General features: G+C 42.7%; 1 protein-coding gene across 6 annotated transcripts; it reads left to right on the top strand.

Moving 5' to 3' along the window:
- Positions 1-697: 697 nt before the first annotated feature.
- palmdb (palmdelphin b) lies at positions 698-23,354 on the top strand. 6 transcript variants are annotated; one of them, XM_076988389.1, is made up of 11 exons: positions 702-1,234; positions 8,416-8,467; positions 9,239-9,319; positions 9,412-9,542; positions 11,702-11,816; positions 12,089-12,113; positions 12,216-12,332; positions 12,533-13,480; positions 14,901-16,008; positions 16,567-16,619; positions 19,593-19,685. In XM_076988389.1, the coding sequence occupies exons 2-9, from the start codon at positions 8,423-8,425 to the stop codon at positions 14,981-14,983; spliced, it is 1,545 nt and encodes a 514-aa protein (XP_076844504.1). In that variant the 5' UTR covers positions 702-1,234; positions 8,416-8,422; the 3' UTR covers positions 14,984-16,008; positions 16,567-16,619; positions 19,593-19,685. The 6 variants fall into 6 exon arrangements, with proteins under 6 accessions (XP_076844503.1, XP_076844504.1, XP_076844498.1 ...); XM_076988388.1 differs by lacking the exons at positions 14,901-16,008; positions 16,567-16,619; positions 19,593-19,685 and having other exon boundaries at positions 698-1,234; positions 12,533-14,893; XM_076988383.1 differs by lacking the exons at positions 12,089-12,113; positions 12,216-12,332; positions 12,533-13,480; positions 14,901-16,008; positions 16,567-16,619 and adding exons at positions 21,824-21,912; positions 22,316-23,354 and having other exon boundaries at positions 943-1,234; positions 19,593-21,660.
- Positions 23,355-23,414: the final 60 nt, after the last annotated feature.

The following is a 23,414-nucleotide window of genomic DNA, read 5'->3' as shown; positions in this document are numbered from 1 at the left end:
ATCTCAGCATCCCTCATTAGCCATCAAACAACCCTACAGCTCTTTCAAAATCTTCATTGCTAAAACAGTTTCTTTGACATTATTATTTTTTTTGCTCGAGAGCTCTCCCTGTTGCTAGTACCGCCCATGTGCTGCGTGGGCCTATCTTTAGCTAGTTAGAACCGGGGATCTTGGCGCGGGTTCTAGCCGTTGCCATGGCAACTTTTGTACCTGCTCGAGGCTGCCGACAGTAGTATGAATGATGGGAGGAGAGAGAAGGAGATATCCCACACGCTCAACTACAGGAAACTCTTACATATCTGAAATACTGCAGCCACAATCTCAGCAGCCATTTTAGATATATATATATATACACACAAACTCTACTAATCACTAATTATTCAAACCTAACCAGATTATGCTCATTAATCAGTAAGTGCAATATTAACAGGTTACAGTTTCATGAACCAAATTTTATCGTGCAGAATGCTCTGTTGGACACATTGTTTGACTGTGTGTTTGAATTTCTGCTCACTGACTTCAAAGTAGAGGCAATAATATTCTGTGAGCAATGTGCATTGGACCAGTTCATTAACAGTTGTGATATGTCCTCGGTGAATCCAATAAGTTACATAACATTTTTTAATAACTTACTGCTCCACATGGATCCTTCTGTGCAGTTTTGTTATTGCCGCTATTACAATCTGATGGTTAACAACCTCTCCTTGGAAGCTAATTTGGGAAATGGATAATTTGTTAATTGTGTGTCAGTGCTGATGCATGTCGAGCGGGGGCTGACAGCTGATCAGAGTATGTGTGTGTGTGTGTGTGTGTGGGGGGAGGGGGGGGGTTCAGTGTGTCTGGCAGTGTTCGGCTTACACACGGTTGGGCAGCCCAGCTCTGACAGGCTTAGGAGGAGTTCGGGGAGAACAGGAGAGAGAGAGAGAGAGAGAGAGAGAGAGAGAGAGAGAGAGAGAGAGAGAGAGAACCATCCAGCAGAAGAAGAGAGAGTGGTTGGATGGAAGAGAGAGGGATTGTGGGGGCAGCCTGCCAGGGAGTGGTAACCCTAGCTCATCCCACAGCCTACAGTCCCTGCGCTGATACACACACATTCATACACACACGCACACACACACACACACACACACACACACACACACACACCCATGATGGACTGTAGTCAGAGCACAGCAAACTGACTTCCTTCAAGCTCCTGGTAACTACCTAAAGATCTGCAAGCAGCCACACACTACTGGTAAGTGTTCGCTTCTCTACTTCAGGCTGGTGTGATCTTCATCTTGTGCACAGGCTTCACTGTGTTTTGTTTTCAAGGCAGATGTTCTGCCTCTGTACTATAATCCAGTTTCTCCTCAGTATTTGTTGCTCAGTATTTGGGTCAGAAGGTAACATTTCTGACCATGGCTCTAATCTGAGCTTACCACTACTGCATCTGGTGAAACGAACAATGACTGCACGCCACTGTGGTGCTTGGTCTAAGAGTGCGAGGTCTTCTGGATTTCTCAAATTGCTTGTTACTTCTTCCACTTGCTTGAGTGTCCCAGTGGGATGTCTTTAATGCCTTTCAGGAGAGTTAAAAGGGTCAGACCTTTGACAGGACATGCAGCGCTGTAGTCCCTGATGATCTCAGGAGGCTTACAGACTCAGAATAATGGCAGCACTGTGGCTGGGGAGATCCCCCTGTTTGATTTACCTCTCTCCCTCTACAGAACGCACGTTTCAAGTCCTAGAAATCACCTAGTTTACAGATAAGGAGAGGTGGGAGAGAGAGAGAGAGAGAGAGAGAGAGAGAGAGAGAGAGAGAGAGAGAGAGAGAGAAGGAGGGAGGGGAGCAGGAATGCTGAACTATATGCCTTTTTATGACAGCATCCCACCTTCCATCCATGTATCTTTATGAGCTCTGATCTACTGATTACTGTAGGCACACCAGTCTTCACAAGTCCTATTGTAAACGCAGCTGTCCCTTTGGGTTTGCCTCTTAGCTCATTAGTGAGAGGATTACGGGCTGGAGATCAGGGGCCGTCCCTGCCACGCACAGGGCCGCTATGCTCGAGGTGTTGGGTAACCCTGGCGTTCAGCGGACATCCTGCCACGGTACCAGACTGACTGGTTTTATCATACAGGACGGCACCTGTGTCGTAAGGCAAACCGTCTGAAAATTGGATAGAATGTTGGCTGAGATAATGTCAAGGTTGATTTATTTTATATTCATTAATTTTAATATAAAATTTAATTCATTCTCATAGCGTCGGTTTACCTTTCTGCTACCTTTGTGCGGGAGTTTCACTGGAGTCCATATTATATCTAGGAAAAAGAAAGACAAGTTTAACCTGTTTAGATCAGCAACTGACACTAATCAGACATACGAGGATTAGCTTCCTAGCAGAGAGTATGGTGTTAAATGAAAGCCATGACTAGGCGTGGCAGCTTGTAGTGTGTTGCTGTTGTTCGAAAATGTCACTGCCAATCATTGTGATCCCCCAGTAGTGTCACCTGCTGACAGACCTCACAAGCATACGTGACAATAGCTGTGCTCCGCAGTTCAGCCCAGCTGGGCCGCAGAGCTATTTCCAGCCACCGCTGGCCCTACCGCACGAGGTGTCCTGCGCCCCAGTGCGTCAGCTAGGTGGGGGCGTGAAGGACCACCACTGGCTCCTGGAGGCTGGAGTCACAGCAATGCTCTCCGCTCCACACTGGCACACAGGCAGCTCAGTCCCGTCACAAATCCACACAAATGAATACAAGCAAGAACGATGTCGTCGCACTACACACTTACACGTGAAGGGTGTCAGAAAAGGTCCAGATGGGAAAAGCCATGTGATAATGGCAAGTGGGTGATGTCGTGTCCATTAGACCACTGGACATTGTACTAGTATGCAGTAATGAATCACGGACAGGGTTGTTATATCATGCCGTAAAGTTGTGTTCCATACTCCAACCAGAGATATAATGGGAAGTAAAACGAGAGTATGTGTTTACCTAGCTAAGTGCTTTTAAACTACTTAAGAGGACTTAAATGTAAGTGTTTTAAAATTAGATATAAAACTCCAGCTGTGCATAACATTATAAAGACAATTGAAGTAAACGTCCACCATTTTGGGGCAGCAACATTAAATGCTAAGTCACCTTCAGATTTTAAGAATGCGGAATGACTGACAGCAACTCACTGGAGGATCTTAAAGCTCTTGAAGTTGAAAATGGACACCAAAAGCATCCTAACTATGTCTAGTCCTTTAAATGGAGTGGCAATTGTTCTGAGCTGATAAAAGACTAAATGTGACCACACATTTGCTTGTCAAATTTAACAGGAGTGAAAAACACCAAGGGTCCTGGCAGGGCTGTGTACATTAAACACGAGTTTAGATGACCAAAAATAGCTGCCTCTATTATCTCTGTTAAAAAAAATTAGACATCAACATTTAATCAAACCACTACTGTCTGTAGTCCTCTTTGCAGTGTGATCAATATCTGTTAGAACAGAAAACAAATATAATGACATCACTAGAGGACTACCTAATACTCACATATTTTTTTAGATGACCAAGCACCTAAAATGATGGCCAACTAATTAGCATGGTTTAAAGGCAAAACATACTAAGAGCTTATGTACAAGAAGGTGGTATAGCATCAGACGTGGTAGCATCAGACGTGGTAGCATCAGACGTGGTAGCGTCAGACGTGGTAGCTTTTCAAGTCATAAATCTTCTAAACCTTGATATTGTCTTTTAGGTTTGCAGTGCAGTAGATCATGTAACTTGTTAACCGTTGTCATAGTTCCATGCTGTTGTAAATGTGTGTTTGTCCAGCCTCTGTAAAGGTCTAGCCTACACCTTAAGTCTTACCAATCTTAGATCCATTTCCAAACTACCTTTTCATTCAGAATCTTTTGGAGATGGTTCTTTTCTCTCCATTTTAAAGTGGGAGAGTTGTTGCACGCAGACCGCGGCAGGTGGTAGAGGACACCTTACACACATTCTGCACTCTTTAGGCATTCAGTCACTTCTTGCTGACTGTTGAATCAGCAAAGCAAAGTGTGCTGTTATCGTTCTGTTTATTGTAGCGGCTTGTTAACACACTGTTGCTCACGCTGCAGAGGTGCTCTCAGTGTGACCTGCTTTAGTGTGACCTGCTTTAGTGTGACCTGCTTTTGTATGTCCTGCTTTAGTGTGACCTGCTTTAGTCTGTCCTGCTTTAGTCTGTCCTGCTTTAGTGTGTCCTGCTTTAGTGTGACCTGCTTTAGTGTGTCCTGCTTTAGTCTGTCCTGCTTTAGTCTGTCCTGCTTTAGTGTGTCCTGCTTTAGTATGTCCTGCTTTAGTGTGTCCTGCTTTAGTGTGTCCTGCTTTAGTGTGACCTGCTTTAGTGTGTCCTGCTTTAGTCTGTCCTGCTTTTGTATGTCCTGCTTTAGTGTGTCCTGCTTTAGTGTGACCTGCTTTAGTGTGACCTGCTTTAGTCTGTCCTGCTTTAGTCTGTCCTGCTTTAGTGTGTCCTGCTTTAGTATGTCCTGCTTTAGTGTGTCCTGCTTTAGTGTGTCCTGCTTTTGTATGTCCTGCTTTAGTGTAACCTGCTTTAGTCTGTCCTGCTTTAGTCTGTCCTGCTTTAGTGTGACCTGCTTTAGTCTGTCCTGCTTTAGTGTGTCCTGCTTTAGTGTAACCTGCTTTAGTCTGTCCTGCTTTAGTGTGTCCTGCTTTAGTCTGTCCTGCTTTAGTGTGACCTGCTTTAGTCTGTCCTGCTTTAGTGTGTCCTGCTTTAGTGTGTCCTGCTTTAGTCTGTCCTGCTTTAGTGTGTCCTGCTTTTGTATGTCCTGTTTTAGTGTCTCCTGCTTTAGTATGTTCTGGTTTAGTCTGTCCTGCTTTAGTATGTCCCATTTTAGTGTGTCCTGCTTTAGTGTGTCCTGCTTTAGTATATCCCCATTGAGGCCATGCTGCTTTAGTATGTTCTGGTTTAGTCTGTCCTGCTTTAGTATGTCCCATTTTAGTGTGTCCTGCTTTAATGTGTCTTGCTTTATTGTGTCCTGCTTTAGTATGTCCTGCCTTAATATGTCATGCTTTAGTGTGGATGAGACTGGTGCCATGTTGAGTAGATGTTCATTGCTCAAAAATGACTATTATTATTGTTATTGTTATTACAGACCAATTTATCTAAAAACTAACTTGTATAAGAGACCCATTCTCCAAAATAAGAGATCTATTCTTTACAAGTGCGAACAGTGTGGCCACATTTAGCAGTGAAGACCATGTTGTTTTAAAGCATCGTGAGCGATCGTATAGAGGTGTATATCTCCTCTTCTATATATGAAGCACATAGCCTCCTCCTCGTCCACGTGGTGAGGATGGCCACGTGGCTTTGTGTTGTTGTTTAGTCCACGTGCCAGTATGTGCGTGTGTCACTTGTTGCCACGCTCCTTGTCCCTTGTTAACCTGTCCCTTGTTTCCTTGTCCCTTGTTCTCTGTCGGTGTGTGTATAGAAGTCCCACGGTCTAATGCACGGCCTGTCTCTCATTGTCTGCACTGTCTGCGGTGCTTTGTCGAGAATGACACTATGCGTTGCTACTGTGTGATTATGGTGACCGAGCTTGGCATGAGAGCAAACGTCATTCTGATGAAAGCTCGGCAGTTCGCTGCATAATGTCTTACCTCTATTCTCTTTAAATGTCATAGGTTGCATATGATTGGATTGAAAAGAATGTAGAGAAAATTTGGGCTTATGTCACCAACATTTTGGTGTTTTTAAATAATATATTTGTGCATATGTAAAAAGGTTTGTTTACCGTCATTTTATTAATTATTTTATTGATGTGTGATTAAAAATATAGACAAAAAATATACGATGAAGATGAAGACTATAAAGATTACACCTCTCATTTTGGAGTATGTGTCCACGTTATTATGGGTATCGCACCGTGATGAAATAAATAAAGCTGTCTGTACTCTCAACCCCCAAGGATCGTTTTCCTTCAGCTTGAACCATGTCACCTAATATTCTGGAAACAGTCTGTGTAGAGCTATATAATTAAAGTCAGGTTTCATACAGTAATACATGAAACTCTCTCAAAGGCATGCTTAGGTTAGCACTCACATACATCTTCATTCTACTTATGTAAAATACAAGAGAAATGTACACAGGGCTTACACCCACGCACTAGAGTAATCGCTACACTGAATACACTGTCACATGCTAATCATTTCAACCCACTCGCACAAACCAATACGTAAACTGACTCCCACACATAGAAAGACTGAACACAAATACAAATGCACGTTCATGTATGCACATGCAAATGATATGTTCACACACACACACGCGCACACACACACACCTCACACACACATTTGAGATGTGATCATCCTGTTTCTTTCCTCCTTTCTCTCTGGAAAGTGATCAGAGTTTGAAGGTGCACACAGAGATATATGGATTCACGCCCAGAGTAGGTGAACAGGCACAATGGGGGGAGGACGGATATATTGGGGACGTGACGCTAAAGTCACAGTGAAATCCACTGATACTGAGGGAGATTCTATTTCAGCTCGAAACCTGAATGGTTCTCCTGTCTAAAAAGATTTTAGTACAAAGTCAATTTATCTACAGCTGCAATAAACACAACCTACAGGCCAAGAAATTGTACAAACATGTTTTAATTAAGGCTGTGGAATTCATCACAAGTGCCATTACTGCAGCTGGACGCACGCTTGAGTGAGACATCCTGACTTATTTCTTCAACTCCATATAGCCAGACTGGACAGATTTAGCTGCAACTCAGCAGTAGGTCTATAATTGTGTGCTAGAGCGGAAGGCAAGTTTGTGAGCTGCTTCACGTTGGTTGTCATGCTTGTGTCAAACGGACATGTCTGTGAGTCTGCCACACAGACGCAGATCCTTTTCCACAGCGTGCTGGGAGCCATTGACTCTTACACACTGTAAATCAAGCCCCATTTCCTATAACACCCAGTCTGAAGGCTGCAAGCTGCCAGCAGTGTATGGTTTAGTATGTTAAATCTGTTAAATTTAGGGAAATTTTATTTATATCTACAAGCATATAATTAGCAGAAAATAGCATATATTAAGGTTGACAGAGTGCGATCAGTACTTACAAAACGTAATCTGAATACTCCGAACCTCTTTACAAAACTTCTTCCGCTTCTTACATATTAATATCATTTCTTCTTATATATTAATATCATTTTTGAGTTACTGCTGCTCACCTGGTAGATCAGGTAGCTCAAGGGTTTGCTTCCCTGGGAACATCACACTCTGTAATACAAATAAATAACTCTAGTAACTCGAATGTAACCTCAAATACTCAAACATATGAACATGAAGAAGGGCTTTATCGCCTCCAAAGGGCAATAGTTTACACTGAAACCTTGTATTACACTTTCACACTTGGTTTAGATCAGTGACAAATTAATTTTCCAGTTCTATTGCTGGAGGGAGTTCACACATCACACAGGCATGTTTCCTAGTTGTACTCTAGGAATTTGAATGCCCTCTGATCCTGTTACCAATCCATGACACAAGAGTCATATATCCTGCTGGTCATAGGTGCAGTTCCACATGCCAGGACTCAGGACAGACTGCAGCGGACTATTATTAACTGAACAACATCACCTCTGCAGATCCTAACAGCCATGAACTGTCCTTGAATGAGACATGTGGCAAATGCAACCATGGCTGGTCATGAGAAACATTTATAGAGCAAATATGTACAGAGCCAGTCCTGGAAATGTGAAAGATTTGAGAGATTTGGAACAGTGGATGTATTATTTAGACAATAGTTTCTTTTCATATGCATCAGAACTTGAAAATGAAAAAGGCACCCATTTTCACAACCATTTCCATGTATTTGTGTATTACCAAATCTGATATCCACTGCAATGACCTTTACTTGTGGGAAGACATTGGTTTCTCCAGGGTCATTGTCACTTTGCCCTGTTCTGTTTACTGCACTGGTATCTGCTGACTCTTCATCCATTATTTATTGATGCCTATTAAAATAAGACTGACCATGTCTCTTCCCAGGTTGTGCTCTTAGTTTTCTAAGCCCGGTTCCCACCTGCCTGAATAAATCTGACGTGTGCCAGTGAAGCATAGCAGCCACGTCTCTTTCAGCTCCTAGAACACAGCACACTGCAATAAAGCCCCATCATTTGTGTCCACCCACACATAAAGCCCCCCCCCCCCCCATCTACACCCCCAGAAAAAATGGCACCACTGAAAGCCCACGTGCTTCCACCCACTCTCTTACTAACCCCATCTATCCTCCAGCTCTTCCCAGCAATGGAGCGCTCCCCCCCTCCTCCATCCCTCCATCCCTCCACCCACACCCACCCACCTGCAGCCTCCTTGGCTGCCTCCCTGGTGTTGTCTACTCGTCTCTCCTCCTTCCCCTCATCTGGATCCTTCATTTTGTCTCCTTTGCAGAGTCACTATGGAAGAGTCCGACCTGCTGCGTGAGAGACTCCTGGCCATCACTGTGAGTATGTGGGAGGAGCCACCCGGGGGGTATTATGGGTAGTGTAGGCCAAACGCCCTGTACAGTCAACCGTGAACGTACAGTTGGTTCAGAGGTGTCAGTATACTGTGCAGAATCTCTACCACAGGTTTACCTCATGATTTTGTTCACGATTTTCCTCAGAGGGCATTGCAATCCTCACAGAGGAGGTTTACATCATGTTGTTTGTGCCTTCGGCTATGGGTAGTTTGGATCTGATTTTAGCACATTTATTGCTGGTGGCATTTTGGGTCGGGCTTCAGTCTCATATGTAAACCATTTCATCTCTAGCCTTTTTGTTCATCTCTAGCCTTTTTGTTCATCTCTTGCCTTTAGCTGCTTTCATGACAGATATATTTCCCAGGATGTGACTCACTACTTATTAGTGTGTCTTTACTGACAGACAGCACACAGCAGGAGGAATGAACATGGGTTCATATCACTCTCCTCAGCTTCAACTATTTTCATCTTTCACCGAACACACTTTACTCCAGTGTCCTGAACCTGTACACCCTGCTACCCTTGTGAATACACCATATACATGTTTGCATACAGAGACGTATGTTATATATATTAGGGACAGGGCTTCATGGTATATATTTACACAATGACTCAACTTTGTCTTGTTCAAGTGCAGTTATTGTATTCTAAAGTAAAAGAAGAGACACATGATCTGACCGATAGAACCGACTGTGTTGAGGATTCAAGCCTAATGTGTTTTTGTAAATATGCTGTTGTCAATGTATTTAACAGGAAAAAAGAAGAATACAGGAAGACATAGCAAAGAAAAGGAGAGAAATCGAGGAACTAAAATTAAAGCTTCAGTATTTAAAGGTACGTGTCTGCGTTTTCTGACAAACATAAGGTCTGTCTTGAGGTGCGTAGGGACTGTGGGGTGTAAGAATCTCTCTCTGGTGTCCAATCAGAAAAAAGCCCTGCGGGAGCAATGGCTGATGGACGGCGTGAGTGGCCAGAGTGAACAGGAAGAGGAAGCCATGCGAGCTCAGGCTCAAGAGGAGCAACAACAGACGCATGTCCTGCAGAGCCACATCGACAGGTACCTGCTACACGCTCACCTGTACGCAGGTGTGTTGGGTTCACTGGTACCTGCCACACGCTCACCTGTACGCAGGTGTGTGGGGTTCACTGGTACCTGCCACACGACACCTGTACGCAGGTAGGTGTGTGGGGTTCACTAGTACCTGCCACACACTCACCCGCACACCAGTGTCTGGGGTTCACTGGTACCTGCCACACACCCACCCGCACACCAGTGTCTGGGGTTCACTGGTACCTGCCACACACCCACCCGCACACCAGTGTCTGGGGTTCACTGGTACCTGCCACACACTCACCCGCACACCAGTGTCTGGGGTTCACTGGTACCTCGCACACGCCCACCCTTACGCAGGTGTCTGGGGTTTACCGCCTCTGCTCTTCAAGATGTTTTAGTTGTGAGGACATCACAGCGGGAAATAGATAACAAACCGCTTGCTCTAAGGGTCATGAGAGGAGGGCTGCTGCTAGGACTTCTCTTGTGAAACCCTTGGGATGAGCTCTGAATGTGAAAGGCAGCCTGCAGTCTTATATAAGCTGTTATCTTGCTTGTTTGTGTTTACTTCTGTCTGGACAAACAACTGGCATACAACCGACAGACGACTATTACAGAATTTAGAGCAAATTAATAAAGTACACAGTAGGCTGTAAAACGTGCGAGTGTTCAGCACATTACTAACCAGTGATACTTCACCTGGTCATGAGAGCCAGGTGATGGACTCTAACAACAGATCAAGGCACTTCAAAGTCATTCTAGCAGAGCCATACTACTGGACGGCACACTTCTGGACGTGCATGCTCCTGTACGTGCACGCTCCTGGACATGCACACTCCTGGACGTGCACGCTTCTGGTTGTGCACGCTTCTGGTTGTGCACGCTCCTGGACGTGCACGCTTCTGGTTGTGCACGCTTCTGGTTGTGCACGCTCCTGGATGTGCACGCTTCTGGTTGTGCACGCTTCTGGTTGTGCACGCTCCTGGACGTGCACGCTTCTGGTTGTGCACGCTCCTGGACGTGCACGCTTCTGGTTGTGCACGCTTCTGGTTGTGCACGCTTCTGGTTGTGCACCCTCCTGGACGTGCACACTTCTGGTTGTGCATGCTCCTGGTTGTGCACGCTCCTGGACGTGCACGCTTCTGGTTGTGCACGCTCCTGGACGTGCACGCTTCTGGTTGTGCATGCTCCTGGTTGTGCACGCTCCTATCCTCATGAACACAGCTGGGTGAACTGAACTCTGTTCAGTAGAAATAAAAATCATGAAGCAATCTGAAGGAAATCCTCCCTATCACAGATGATGTAGCTCATCAACCCCTGAAAACGCTCCAGACATTCGGGTTCAAAGTCAAGCCCCCAATCACAACACGGCAAACAAGCTTTCTGCTTTCACACTACGGCTGAGCCCTCTGCAATCAACTTGGTGCAAAGCTTTTTCTTAAGGAACGGTAAACCATTTTGAGCAACCATTAGTGAAGCCTTCTACTCACAGATACTGAGAATTCGTCATATTGGAGTGTGAGTCTGATACTTGCAGACAGCGTACTCGGCTTATTATGTGTTTATTTTTGTCAAGATGTGAAACAATTCCCCAAATCCTAACATTAATTTACACAAAATCCTGGAGAACAACAAAATTATCACCAGGCTGCCAGACCAGACCTGAGTGCTATAATATAAGGAGATTGCCCCTTGTTGCTGGAACCCAGGTTTAATTTCTAACAATTCTGGGAGTCTATGAAAGCATGTGTCTTACATATTACGCAGTTTGCACTCTCGATTAAATGCATTCTGGGATGTTGTATTTTTTGCTGACTACACTATCATGGATGATGCATGTTAGACTTTATACTAGCATAGTAACATTACTATTACATAGTAACAACACAATAACATTAGTAGAAGAACTGAGAAAAGCTACGAAACACAATTTGCAATATAATAGTATTTATTTATTGGATTCATCTGTATTCATTTCTGTGATTTTTTAACAATGCGTTGCAGTACAAATGCTTTGTTGCAGCAGGATTGCGTGGGTGGGTGTCGGGGGGGGGGGGGGGGGGGCTGCAGAATTTGGCTTCCGGGATGTGCAGTCTTACTCTGTCTTTTATTTTTTTTCTGTGTATATTCTAGAATAGAAACTATGTTTTTCTGTATCTATGCAGGATAGAAAGTGAGATCGGGGATCTTGAGACAAAAGAGACGAACATCTCAGTGAACGAGGAGTTAATTTTGAAGCGTCTAAAGGAGGTGGAGAAGACTGCTGAGGACATTATAAAGGTACCTGCTTAGCTCATGGTTTTGTGTGGGGTCTCCTCACATCCTGCTGTAGCTCTCTGGTTAGTCTGTCCCCTCTGCAGACACTCAGGAGGGCTGGTGTCATAAGCAAGGTAAAGCACACAAGGTTAAAATGGCCATGTTACAGCGCCATGATGCAACGTTTGATTTGACAGAAGAGTAAGTCAGATAAAGTGTGGATCGGGCAAAACATTTTGATTTATATCTTCACATCATTTTGCAATTTCATATCGACCCACTGTATTTCTACACAGGAAGTAAATGGCAAAGTCCAACCAGGTAATAAACCTTTATGTTCTGGGTATTTGGCCCATATTTAACATGCTGCTATTCTACAGAACACTTGTATTTACAGTCTGATTCATACAAAACCTGTTACAGAGCCAATCCAGTACATCTACTCTGCTGTACCAGATGTTTCTAAGTCTTCTGCTCCCACCCTACTGAGAAGACGCAACAGCTCTGAACAGGAGCCTGATGGTCAACCAGAGAAAAGGGGTATGACTGGTTTTACAATTAAACAATTCAAAAGCAATACAAATGGAACTGGTGCAGTGGCTTTGGGGACATCCCCCCCCCCCCCCACACACACACACACACACACACACACACACCCCAAAACATCTAAAGAAAACCTTAAACAAAACAAAAGAAATAAAACATTGCTTGACTTAAGTTTACTTTGTTTTTATTTTCAGCCATGTATGCTATGGAGATCAGTGTGGAAAAAGACCTGCGCACAGGGAAGAGCCAGGTTCTCTCTTCCGCCACAATCACGCCTCCGGACTTCCAGCAGAAAGGCATTAAAGTCTATGACGATGGAAGAAAGTCTGTCTATGCTGTCCGGTCGGCTGGAGACAGGTGTGATGATGAGATGGATGAACTCAGTCCTCTGGACGTGGAGGAGCTTCTAAGGAAAGCCACACAGAACAAGAGCCAGACAAATGTGGAGTACCACGAGCCTGTGTTCTCCACCCACTACAGCAGACCCTCCACCCCAAGAAAATGGGACCGAGGGCGGGTAAGCCCAGCTCTCAGTGGGTTCCAAACACGTATCAAAACCCTGAGACCATTACACCCTGACGGCATCAGGAAAGAGGAGACCCGTGGTCAAGTGGACTCCAGGCTGACGTCTGCTGCCCTTCAACAACCCCAAACCAAGCCGTATCACACCAGCCATTCTGCTCATCAAAGAGCCTTAGATGGACAGAGACCTAATCTGACCAATGACTCTGGTGCTGTGCACCCAAACAAGCAAGAGCACGTCCAGGGCTCTGAGGAGCAGCAACGGTTCTCACCCGAGTCTGATTCAGAGCTGGGGCTTGAGACGTATTCTCTTTTTCATTCCAACGACGACGTAGTTGAATCCATCCCGGCTGAGCAGGACTCCAGTCAGCCTGTTACTATGATTTTTATGGGCTACCAGAACGCTGAGTCAGATGAAGACGATGAGGAGTTCAAGGCAGAACTCGTGGTTATTGGCAATGACGAAGAAGAGAATGACGAAGAAGCACCGCTGTCGTACCATCCACAAGGCTACCATAGCAAGATCTTCCAGCCCAGGAATGATAATATTCATCACTCTGAGGTTAGGGGTTTAGGAGGACCCATAACCAGACATGGAGACCATGGCCTAAATGACTCAGGTATTACTAAAAGAACAAAAAGGCAGTGTGGCATTGAATGGTTTGCTGACCTCTCCTCTCATCTAATCTTTCATTTCAAATGGGTTTGCTTGCAGGATTTTTATTATTGCCTGCATACCAGAATAACAACATACCTTTTGCTCACCACATTCTATTAATTGGATATAACAAGGTTTACCCTAGGAAAATCTATTTACTTTGATGATTGGTTTTATTGGATTCTCTACTCAGATAAAAAAAAAAACCCTCCTATAACTCAGATAGGTAAAGGTTTAGGTAAAAGTCAAGACTAATGTAAACCCACATTATTATATTGTGATAGCCTTGTGGAAAAACCCCACAAAATTATATTTGGTGAGTTTAAAGAGAAACGGTAGATTCTTCTGTAGATACAGTCTTCTGGCTATAATGTTCAAAAGAATAATGACTGCTCATTGGTGCTGTAGCCCCACTCAGTGGACAAAATCAACATATCTGCATTTGTGTGATGCGCATGTCAGAACACCTCAAACGCCAGAACCATGCTGGTGGTCTTCACAAAATTTCACTTTTCTATCAAAAACACTGTTTGTTTAAATATATTTGCTATTTTTTGTTCATATAACAATTATCAATGTCTATTTCACTAATAAATACCTGTTGTGAAAGATTTACCATGTTTGCTTTGCTATTTACCTCCCTATAATTTTACTAAACCAACATTTTGCTAAACACAATTTTGCTCTGATAAATTGTCAGAAAAAATGTCTGCCTAAAACAGCAAAAAGAACAATCTAAAACAGCAAAAAGAACACTCTAAAACAGCTAAAAGAACACCATAAAACAGCTAAAAGAACACCCTAAAAGAAAATCCAAAGTTTGATGCTCTTTGTTGTTGATCTTTGTTGCTTTGACACATATGATTACCCCTATTTAAATGTATAATTACCCCTATTTGAATTTATAATTACCCCTATTTATATTAACAATGACCCCTATTTGTATGTCAGAGCTAAAGTGTTTAGTGTTGGGTTATGGCGTGTGTTTTCTGCCATAACAACCCAGAACACCATTGGAACTGAACAGGAGGGTCTGTGCTGAAAAACAAGTCAAACAGAAGTGCAGCGCCCTTCGCTGTCCATCAGCCGTAACCGAACAGTTTGTCCTTGGTCGTTTTCAAGACACAGTGGCTGTTCGAGAGACATTTCATAACATCTGCTTGAGAGGCAGTTACATAACCCTAGAACTGCATTATGTAAGCAAAAAAAACTGCATAAATGTATGAGATGGCACACGTTTTTTAATTCTTTTTAGAAAGCCCTAGTTTCACTTTATGAGCGTGCACCTTGAGGAAAGCACCCCAGAAACGCTACCACACATAAGTGATGGTTTTGAACATTAATAGCTGGCTGTACTGAACTGCTGTCCCTTGTCTCCACAGTCCTGCGAGTGAAAACACCTCAGCTAGGAAAACCTGGGCAGCTTCCAGAGAGCAAGACACCGGGCTCACATATGACCAGATGAGACAGAGTGGACCTACACAATGGTTCCCCTCTGCATAAAAGAACCAGAACCACTATTGGGATTTTTTTAAAGCCTTGCAATTACATTTTTCATAGACCTTTTCCTGTTTGGACTTCTGATATGTCAGGTGCCACTTCCATGGCAATCAGCCCATCAGAGCCAACTGTTCAGCTCTCTCTTGTGAAGGCACTGCATGAGTTGAATTTGTAAAGTTTGCTGCATTTTCTAATAGGTCAGATGTCATTCCACTAAGGTTCCTGCCTTCACAATAACTAACAATAACTAATCACTATAGCTCGGGTGAATAGAAATGACCTAAAATATTTACATGGCTGTGCAATGAATCAAATGATCTCATGAGTTTAGGGATCGCTACCAATCTGAATGTGATCATTTAAAACATGAAACATCATAAAACATGTACGTTTATTAACATTCTAAAGAAGTATTTAATTATCTTTCATAATGATCTAAAATGTTCAAATCAACAGTAGGTAGTGTATTTTTAATAGTTTTACGCCAGTTTTAATACAAACATAACTCAGTAATCCATACCTGATATTTTGTTTAATTAAAGACATGAACTAACCTGTGTCTGCATCTCAGTGGCTGCTGGTTTCTGCATTAAACATTAAATCTATACAATTTTTAAATGAAGAATATCCTCCCAATCCTTTATTTTTACAGAATGTGGAGAATTTCTAGGCAGCACTACCAATTTGTTGTTTGGACATCTTTTCTGGTGCTGTAGATCTGTTAGATATCTGAAATCACACGTGATTTTTTTTTCTGATCGCCGGTGTCGGTCGGATCCACATATCTGCCGTCAGGGCTGACGGTGTTTTGGAGACATCCTGTGAGAGCGGCTCCCTGCACGTATATTTGTGAGTGTGCTACGGAGCACTACAGGCAGACCGCTCAGCTATTGGCTGCTCCACACACATTCAGTGAGCGCTGCCGTCTCTGTGGCTACAGGAAAGAGCACCAGCCCGGCACTTTGCACTTCACTGCTGCCACAGCACAAGGTAGGACTGTGACAGCCACACTCACAGGGACCTTCTCAATCACGGCTTTTGCTTTGCAGCTATGGGGAACTGATCAAGTCACCTTAGTGTTTTGGTATGCTTGGTGCAGAGCTTTGCAGTGGTGTTGGTACTAACATGCATCCACTGGTGGAGGATACTAACAGTTATTTGGTGGTGAGAATTCATCATGCAATGAGGAGATATTGTGTGTCAGTCTACTGTAAGGATGGTGGAAGGTGAATTTGGAGGAAAGTTTCGGATGGGTATGTTTGGGTAAATCTTTGCCTATATGCCTATTGCATGTGAATTTTTTCTGTCTTTTTCTTTGGTGTTATCTTGAGATGTAAAAACTTATAGCAAGCATTTACTGTAAGTTTTTAAATTTGGAAGCAACAACGTAAATAAATAATTGAATTGCCAGAAAAATAATTGATATTTTCAAGAATAACATCATACTCTTGTATTGTCATTTAGGGAAAGGTCGAACTAACATGATGTTTTTTGCCTTTAGTGAATTAGGTGAGATTTTGACATTGGCATGTTTTGATTTCATTTCAGTGGTCATCACTGATTCCCCTGGGTCCCAAAGCACGGCCACTCTGTTTTAGCAGGCATGTTGCGAATTTACACATTATAGAAAAAATGTATTGATAACATTTTTGTTGGTTGTGTCAACCCTATCTTAAAATGACAACTAGCATATTTAATATGTTGACAGAAGCCAACCTGCATATCACAGCCAACAACATATGAGTGCAGAGGCGTCTGGGGGAAGTGAAGTCAGAGTGGATGGGCACTCGTTGGTAGTGATTACTGCTGAAGAACTCCCAGTACTCTCTGCTCCCTTATTAAATTGGCTGACTGGGAAACACTTGAGCGTCAGCTCTCGAACCTCCACAGGACTGAAAAATGCTTTGTGCTCAGACCACAGAGTTTTGGCTATGTTTTGGCCAGCTGAGGGTTTACCAGCTTCAATAACACATAGGTAGAAGTTGGTGTTTAATTTCCCAAGCATGATTTAAAACTGTCAAAAAAAAAAAAGGGTTTGAGAAACGGTATACATTTCATGCCACTTGAAAGCTGCCTTTGTTTTTGGGATATTTACTGTGATCATTAGCCGAAGCTGTCGGACTCATTGTGGTTCTGAGAAACATGCATGCACCCCTGCTGTGTGGTGACTTGTCACAGAGGAGGCTAATCAAGCTCTTAAGGTTCAGAGCTTTACAGAAATCTGGCTGGAGGTATGAATGGCCAGCCCACGCATTGCCAAACCTCCTCTCAGTTCCATTCTTTTCATGATTCAAAGGTTATTGTACCTTCACGAAGAAAATGGCCTCGAAATTTAAAAGCAGCTAACCTTCAGTCGTCTGAGTACTCGCTGTTACTAAGTGACAAGGGTTTAGTTTGAAGGCTCACTGTGATTGGCAATGACGTGAATATCCCTTAAGATGACGGAAATAGGCCTGCTGTAACAATTTAAAAGAAATTTGCATAGAAACTCACAGATGTAAATAATCACCCGTGAGCTGTCATGTATCTACTCATACGAATCGTGACATGTAACCTTTCAGACTGTTGTCTATTGACAACAGACCGGACGTGCATAAGTAAACATTAGGAAAAAATGTGGTAGTCAATAAGTATTGCATAATCAGTGATTTGCTGTGTAATACCTCTTCATGGATTTCTGAAATGTAGCACTGCCTGAAACAATAGTTCCACAGGCATTATTGACCATGACCTGATAACAGCATATCTGCCAATAAGGTTCATGTCACCCCTGATATATTCAACTGCCTTAATGATAATAATCATTAATGCATAGGTTCATGTGTATTCCTCCAAAATTCATACCCATAGTGCATCAGGGAGCCTGACAATTGTGCTGAGGAGAGAATAACTTGCGTAGGAAGAGGACGAAAATGTTCTTTCCGGTTGTTCCAGCTTGTGGCTGCTATGATACCTGTTATTCCCCGTCAATGCTAATCTGATGTCACTGAATTATTTATTTCTTATCAATTATTACGACTCAAATGCTGTAGACTACAAGGCTGCAAGAATGAACGTTTGCTCACCAGCTGAGCTGTTATACCTACTGGGCTGTTGCCATGGCACTCAACACTTTCCAGTCTGTTGTTTTCATCATGCATCATGCCTTTTGTCCGACTTAATTAGAGTGAAATTTACAGAACTTGCAGTGAAGGCCAATCTGGTATTTTCAGCTGATACATTAGAATGTTTGAGGGTTTAGGTTTGTTGTGCCTGTGGGTTTATTTATGACTGAAGATTACAATTAATTAAAACAAAACAGTGTAGCTTATGAAGTTCTATGTTTTTTTTTCCTTTAGTGTTTACTTATTCGATACATTAAAAAAACAACCTACTGGTCCATAATGATGCATTTCTAAGACCTCTCTGAAGCTATCTCCCCAAGAACCCTGAGGATTAGGGTGAATTTAGCAGGTGGCCTGTGATCTGTAACCAGTAGGAATTAAACTCCCGTATGTGAAAGAGCAGTGGGATTAGAGTGAACACTGCTTTAATACCCGGGAAGGGGCAAACATGAATTCAGTCCTGGTTTAGATTTTAATCAAGTTACACCACCGTCACTAATCACACCCCAGGAGCAGAAACGGTGGTTAATATTCCACCATACAGTTTGTAATTCTGGCTCACTCAGCGTGAACGTGACTCAAACTCGACTAAAGTGTTGAGATGGACAGGGCCACATGCTGCTTCTTTTAGTTCTGTGTGTTGCTGGGCTGTCTGGGGGAGATGGGTACACTACTTCAGTCACTACCTCTCCTGAGCTTAATGGAAACCAGGCCTAATCAGCCACAGGGCACAACCCACGTGGGCGGGAGAACCGATTCTGCAGTCTTACATAATGGATCCATTTAATTCAGTGAGGGCTCCGCTTTCTCTACCTTAGCACAACCTGCTTTGGCAAATTATATGCAGTCATAGTAAACAAGCAACTTTTCACTTAGCTCTTCAGCACTGTCCAAAGCTTTCAAAGTGTTCCAGGAATAATTGAGTGATTTTAATTGAGTGATTTTTAGAGAAAAAGAAGAGCTACCGAACTGAATGCAATCAGGTGATCTGCGCATTGATCAAAGTGAAAAACAATGTGTTTGCAGTGACAAGACATAATCTTACTGTGGGAGCTGGTACAGGTAAGGTGTTAGTGTACTAAACAAAAAGCATATTGCAACTACCATTTCCTTTTATTTATTAACGTGCATAAAACAAATGCTACTGTTAAAAAGATAGTGGGGTATGGTCATATAACACAAATGTACTGACCTTGACCTTTGCATGTGTCCCATGCCAGTCAGTAATATGACTTTAATACAATACTTTGTAAAGTGTGAAGTTTAGGTATTTCTGTGCGTTTATGTCTGTCCGTCTTTTGAAGTCTGAATAACCACAATGACCTAGTGTGGCGGATACTACATTGTTATGAGGCTTTAACGTGTCATATCTATGTGACTGGCCAGAGGTTTTGCTGATCTGACATTTGCTGTTAAGGATTTCTGTCATATTGATGTTTATATTTATATTTCTCTTATTTTCTTTTGTAGGGAACTGTATTGCCAGAGGTGAATGGCACAGAACTGAATGAAGGTTGCGTTCCCTCTCTGAATCAGACAGAAACAGACTTGAAGTTCCTTTCCAAGACAGTAACCATGGAGACGGGTGAGCAATCCAGCACAGCAAACATACTTAACTGTGAAATGGATGTCCAGGGGACCGAGTTACCTGAGAACAAGGACACTAGCAAAGCCGAGGCTGAACCCGAAGACGAACAGGCTTGCAATGAGAGTGATCTGGAGTCCATCAGTACCAAAGAGGTGGTTGACATTTTAGCAGACCTGGCTCCCACAGAGGAGAGTGCTGATGACCCTGAAGACATGCCCTGCCAAAAAGAAGCTTTGATCTTGGAAGACACTCATGATGAGCTCAATCGCAACGAGTCCATAACTTCCTCAGATACACCATCTAGTGCCGAGAGTGTGTATGAAAATGAAGCAATCCAAAAAAGACAGGACTCACTGAAAGAAGAACTATCAAATAATTCGGTGCCTGTAATAGAAAACACTGAAGACAGAGACACACTTGAGCCATTGAACTCAGAATTCCACGAGGCCATCTTAGAAGACTTGGGCTGTAATGAAACAAATGAATCCATGTTGGAATCATATATTCGAGAGGAAGTGATGTCAGACATCTCGACAGAGTCCGTCCATGACCCTGAAGACTTGGAAGAGTGTCTCGTGGTAGAGATCGCAGCTGCTTCTTCTGATAGTGAAACAGACGAAAAATGGAGGACTATATTTTCTTCCTCCATCAATAGGGAGGATGACGACTCCTACCTTGACAGTCTTGAGCTGAGTGCACAAGAACTCTTCGTTCAAAAGCCCGAGGTGAAGAATGTTAAAAACCACTCTGTCTTAAAGGATGAAGTGGAGCCGGACATCCCTGTGGAAGATGATGTGTTGGAGCAACCTGACAGCGATTTAGCGTACGCGCAGCCCACACAGGAGATCGCTTATAACCCCTCGACGTTGTTCCACGGCTTGTCCAAGATATCCGAGGACGAGGAAGAGCCCGGCAAGAGTTCAGTAAGCAACAAGGACGGTTCGTCCACTTGTGTCAAGTCGGATCCAAACAAGAAGGTGCCAAAGGATTACTGTGTGATTCAGGAGATGAAGAGCGAGAATGTCAGCACAGAGCACGTCAACTTCAGAGTCGCTCGCAATCAGTGGCTTCAGATGGAGGAGCAAACAAAAAACCTGTCACACCAACCTATCACCAAGACTGGGACCTGCCAAGGGAGTCACAGCTTTATGTACACACCAGTGCGAAATATTGACAGAACCAAGAGGGAACCTGATCTTGAGAATCTGGCACTTGGAAGAGAGTGTCCACTCAACCAGTTCAGCCCTTGCTCTGAGGACTCAGGTCTGGGGGACTCTAGCTACAGGTTAACTTATGATGACCCAGAGACCCCAGTTGAGATCCGCTCTGCAATAGAGAGAGATGAAAGTCAAAGGCCTAAGGGAATGTCTAAATCTTACTCAAGTGACTGTGTGCATGGGAAAGGCCGACCAGTCGTCTTGAATCCTGGAAGTTTATGTCAGGAAGTTGACCAGAAGAGACAGATGTTGGAGCATCAGGAAGACAACTTCAAGTTGTCATCTAGCAATAAGATGCCATCTTTCATTGTTACATCATCACCGACAAAGGGATCCCAGAAACATGAAATGGCAGCCAACAATGTTATTATCCTTGAACCTGATTCTTGCCATCAAAGCCCACGCCACAGTGGAAAGTTAGTGACGTCTAAATCTGCTGACTGGAGACCAGAAGAAAGCCCCAGTGTAATCATACTGGAGACATCAAACCTAATTATTCGAAGTGCATCCGAGTTTAATCTGAATTCGTCAAGTGTGGAGACCCAAGAGAAAACTTTCCTCAACAACCCATTTTTCAAGCTGCGATCTAGGAGCTCTCTATCTCTGGTTGATGAAGAGATTAAGATGGTAAAACAACGTGAGGAAGACCTTAAGAGACAAAGAGCCAGTATTTACTCCAAAGAGAAGTTTCTTGCTTCACCCGGTCTTCTTGATGGTTCATACAACAATCAAGGTATGCTTCCATATGATATAGAAAATATAAAAATCTTATTTCCATCATGTTATCTAAAGAAAACTTTAGTGTATTTATTGTCTTGATAAATATTTTTAGGTTTTTTTTTTTTTTACTTAGATAATAATCTATATAAAGCTGTTACCTGTGTGCTGATTTACAGATAATATTCCAATAAAGTGCAAATCATCGCCTTCATCTCCTATGAAGACTTACAAGATGGATCGGTCAATTTTATCCTGTGATCACAGAGTAAGTTCCAATGAACATGGTAACATGTAATAACAATAAAGTATGATTGCATGGACAAAATAAATTGGAATTCTATCTGCAGTTAAATTTGATATATTACTGAATCAATTATACATATGCACAGAAAATTTTATACAAAGTTTAAAATTGTATATGCATGCTTTGTAACTCTAGTTAAGTAGTAAGTCTCATGTGGCTTGATCACATTTTAAGTGTAGGCATGCCCCTGGGCTTCGAATCCTAGCAGCCAGTTGTGTCTAGAGTCCAACAGAGCATAATTGACCTGGCTCTCTGGATGACCTAGTTATCAGTATCCAGTATTCTTTTTTTACATGACCATCTGAGTGGATATCTTAAACAGTACTGAAATCATCTAAATATATTTACCCATTTCACTTCCTAGTTTCCCGAGTCCTATTCTGGAGGCCGCCGCAAAAGTGCCCTGGCTCTACGGTGGGAGGCAGGGGAGTTTGCACATAATGAGTAGGAGAGCAACAGACTGCATTGTGACAGAATCCTTTGAGTCACATTAAATAGGGGTTCTCAACTCTAGCCCTGGGACCCAGTACCCTAAACACACCTGCTCTAATGCCTTTCATAAGTCATGAGAAGCAGGAACACTTGTGCAGGGCTGTGGGTCCCCAGGACTTGGAGGAGGAACCTTAAGTTTTCTAACAAGCGCTACACTCTGGTTGACGTCATGCTCCATAAGTCCATGCATTTGCTGTTTGTGTGCTTTTCCTGACTCTTTAGTCATGTTCTGTAGAGGCAGAAGATTTGAGGATGTGCCAAGATGTCTAAAATGTTGAAAGCCGAGTGTTCGGCCTATGCTTGTTTCGCTATGTAAATGTCAATAAGAAATGAAAACACTTTTATGTAAAGTCTCAGTAAATGGAAAGGAAGCTGTGCCATGATTTCAAATCTAATTTTCTTGCTAGACATGTTTGTATATCCCTAGACTGCAATAGAATATGTGAAACAATAGCAAGAAGGGAGATGGTAAACTTAATCCATTTTTTGCTAAAATTCACTGTACTCAAGCAACCAACCTTATATATTTAATGAAGTGTACCGTTTTCTTCCTTTTAAACAAATAGTATTTGGACTTTTACAAATACTCCAAATATGAATACATCCAAAAATATGAACAAGTAACTTATTTAAGTGAATATTTAAGTGATATTAACAGCTTTACTGTGTAAATGGAAAAGCACTATAATTACATTGCTTTGTAATTTGTTGTCTAAAAAGATGTTTGTATGCTTATGTGAATCCAGATTTGGTTATAAAGACCAAGAGTATTGCTTGATTGTATCTACATAAACCATTCAAGTATAAAGTTGCATTGCTTTCTATTGAAAAGAAACACTTGACTTTGTTGTAATTTAACTGCAAGTGTTGAAATGAATATTGCAACAATAAACATAAATATGAAACAGTAATTATGAGATTATTCTAACATTATTAATTCACGAAAGAACCATGAGAGCTTCAACATCTAA

This window comes from Brachyhypopomus gauderio, unplaced genomic scaffold (assembly GCF_052324685.1).
Source record: "Brachyhypopomus gauderio isolate BG-103 unplaced genomic scaffold, BGAUD_0.2 sc62, whole genome shotgun sequence".
Classification (NCBI taxonomy): domain Eukaryota; kingdom Metazoa; phylum Chordata; class Actinopteri; order Gymnotiformes; family Hypopomidae; genus Brachyhypopomus; species Brachyhypopomus gauderio.
Note: the sequence above shows the minus strand (reverse complement) of the source record. Positions and strands in the feature narration are given on the sequence as shown.